This window comes from Plasmodium relictum, assembly GCF_900005765.1.
Source record: "Plasmodium relictum strain SGS1 genome assembly, contig: PRELSG_00_v1_198, whole genome shotgun sequence".
Lineage (NCBI taxonomy): Eukaryota > Apicomplexa > Aconoidasida > Haemosporida > Plasmodiidae > Plasmodium > Plasmodium relictum.
The window spans coordinates 1-3,409 of NW_021628385.1; the positions used below are offsets into that span (position 1 = coordinate 1).

General features: G+C 23.5%; 2 protein-coding genes across 2 annotated transcripts; one reads left to right on the top strand and one right to left on the bottom strand.

The window, feature by feature from the left end:
* Positions 1-892: 892 nt before the first annotated feature.
* Positions 893-2,236, bottom strand: PRELSG_0018300 (elongation factor 1-alpha, putative; the record flags this gene model as incomplete). The annotated part of the gene is made up of 1 exon (XM_028676445.1): positions 893-2,236. The coding sequence occupies one exon, from the start codon at positions 2,234-2,236 to the stop codon at positions 893-895; it is 1,344 nt and encodes a 447-aa protein (XP_028531043.1).
* A 594-nt stretch (positions 2,237-2,830) lies between these two features.
* On the top strand, positions 2,831-3,409 carry PRELSG_0018400 (elongation factor 1-alpha, putative; the record flags this gene model as incomplete). The annotated part of the gene is made up of 1 exon (XM_028676556.1): positions 2,831-3,409. A coding segment is annotated over one exon (579 nt), but the record flags the coding sequence as incomplete, so codon positions are not given.

Below are 3,409 nucleotides of genomic sequence, written 5' to 3' on the forward strand. Positions count from 1 at the left end.
GTTTCTATTTCTCCATTTTTTTTTTTTTTTTTTTTTTTTAAGAAAACGCACTTTTTTCTCAGAACATTAAAAATATATGAAAATTATTTACACACAATGTAAAATAAGCTAAAATTTAAGTATTTCTTTTTTAAATGCATCTCTTTTTTGATGCAAAGTTAAAAATATAAAAATTATTTTTTTTAAAAAATTTTACTAGCTAAAATTTAAAAACAATGATAAAGTTAATGATGGAATTTCTTAACAGTTCACATTTTTAAATTTAATTTTCAACTCTTCCTTTTTTTTTGTTTTATTAGACTTTTAATGATTTATTCATTATATGCATTAATAAAAAATTTTCTCATAAGAACAAAAATATATAAATTTTTATTAAATGTGTATGTGTACATGTATGCAAAAACAAAAAAAAAGAAAAAAAAAGAAATAGAATAAAAGTTTCTTAAATGTTCTTATGTTAAAAAAATAAAATGTAAAAATATAAAAATTTTATTTTTTAGCTGGAGTTTTAGCAGGTTTGTTTGAAGATACAGCTCCTGGTTCTTTCTTTTCTACTGATTTAATAATAGTTTTTTAAATAACTGTTTTTTTTTTTAATCTCTTTTTTTCTATTTAATGTCATAATTAAAAATAGAGTTGTATATATTTTTTATTATATAAAAAATAAAATAGTTTTTATAACCTTAGTTTTTTATTTTATTCTACTTTATACTTTTATTTAAAAATAAAATAATATAAAAACTTCCAAAATTTTGTTATTACAATTAGTTTTTAATATAACATTATTATAGTTTTAATATTTAATCTATTTTTTTTTAATATAAAAATAAAAAAATTAAAAACATATTATATATATATATATATATAATATAAATAATAAAAAATATAAACTTTATTTTTTAGCTGGAGTTTTAGCAGGTTTGTTTGAAGATACAGCTCCTGGTTCTTTCTTTTCTACTGATTTAATAATACCTACAGCAATAGTTTGTCTCATATCACGAATTGCAAATCTACCTAATGGTGGGTATTCTGTAAATGTTTCAACAACCATAGGCTTTTTTGGCTCTAAAGTAACTAAAGCAGAATCACCTGATTTAATTGATTTAGGATTTTCTTCAACTACTTTACCTGAACGCTTATCTATTTTAGAATCAATATTTACAAATTTACATGAAATGTGAGATGTGTGGCAATCCAAGACAGGTGTATATCCATTTTTAATTTCACCTGGATGATTCAATATAATAACTTGTGCTGTAAATTTTGCACATCCTTTAGCTGGTTCATTTTTAGTATCTGAAGCAACATATCCTCTTTTAATTTCTTTTACAGATACATTTTTAACATTAAAACCAATATTATCACCTGGTCTTGCCTCTTCTAAAACTTCCTTGTGCATTTCAACTGATTTACATTCAGAAACGACAGCTGATGGAGCAAAATTTAAAACCATTCCTGCTTTTAATATACCTGTTTCGACACGACCTACAGGTACTGTACCTATACCTCCAATCTTATAAACACCTTGAAGTGGAATTCTTAATGGTTTATCAAATGGTCTTTTTGGTGGTTCCATTGTATCTAAAGCTTCAATTAAGGTTCTTCCTTTATACCATGGTGTTTTATCTGATTTTTCAATTAAATTATCACCTTCAAAGCCAGATATTGGAATGAAATCAACTTTATCTGCTGCATATCCAACTTTTTTTAGGTAATCTCTAACTTCTTTTTTAATTTCTTCATATCTTTCTTCAGAATATTTAACAGTATCCATTTTATTAACACCTACGACAATTTGTTTAACACCTAATGTAAAGGCTAATAAAGCATGTTCTTTTGTTTGACCTTCCTTGGAAAAAGCACCTTCAAATCCACCAACTTCTGCTGGTACAATTAATAAAGCAACATCAGCTTGAGATGTACCAGTAATCATATTTTTGATAAAATCTTTATGACCTGGTGCATCAATAACTGTGAAGTAATATCTTGGAGTTTCAAATTTCCATAAAGCAATATCTATAGTAATACCTCTTTCTCTTTCTGCCTTAAGTTTATCTAAAACCCATGCATATTTAAAACTACCTTTACCCATTTCAGCTGATTCCTTTTCAAATTTTTCAATGGTTCTTCTATCTATACCTCCTAATTTATAAATAATATGACCTGTAGTAGTTGATTTTCCACTATCGACATGGCCAATAACGACTAAATTAATATGTGTTTTTTCCTTTCCCATTTTTGCTAATAGTTGTTTAAAAATATGATTTATTTAGGTAAATATATACAGTAAATATTTTAATATACTAAAACTTTTAAAATTTTAAAAATATTATTAAAAGAAAAAATTTATTTTTATGTTTTTATAATAATTTAACTTCTGGATTATTAAATTTTAAATATATACAAAATGAATGAAAAAAATTAATTAAAAAAAAGTATAAAATATAATAAAAAATAAAAAAAAATTATGACCAAGTCATACACAATAATATAAGTTATAAAAGAATATGAAAATTTTTTTTTTTTTTTTTTTTTTATTTTATTTTTTTTTTTTTTTTATTTTCTATATATTTAAAATATCACTTTTTTACGCGTTTGCCTAATTAGAAATATATTTTATATTTAAGTGTAAAGTTTTCACATAATGCTTAAAAACATAATAAAAAAAAATTAAAATAATAAATACATTTATAATATATTTTATTTCTTGAATAAAAAACTAGTTTTATAAGTGAACAAATATTTTTGTAAAATATTAAATATAATAAATTAAAGTAAATATACTTTTGTTATTTGAAATTAACATTTTTTTTAATTAAAGATCAAAAAAATGGGAAAGGAAAAAACACATATTAATTTAGTCGTTATTGGCCATGTCGATAGTGGAAAATCAACTACTACAGGTCATATTATTTATAAATTAGGAGGTATAGATAGAAGAACCATTGAAAAATTTGAAAAGGAATCAGCTGAAATGGGTAAAGGTAGTTTTAAATATGCATGGGTTTTAGATAAACTTAAGGCAGAAAGAGAAAGAGGTATTACTATAGATATTGCTTTATGGAAATTTGAAACTCCAAGATATTACTTCACAGTTATTGATGCACCAGGTCATAAAGATTTTATCAAAAATATGATTACTGGTACATCTCAAGCTGATGTTGCTTTATTAATTGTACCAGCAGAAGTTGGTGGATTTGAAGGTGCTTTTTCCAAGGAAGGTCAAACAAAAGAACATGCTTTATTAGCCTTTACATTAGGTGTTAAACAAATTGTCGTAGGTGTTAATAAAATGGATACTGTTAAATATTCTGAAGAAAGATATGAAGAAATTAAAAAAGAAGTTAGAGATTACCTAAAAAAAGTTGGATATGCAGCAGATAAAGTTGATTTCATTCCAATATCTGGC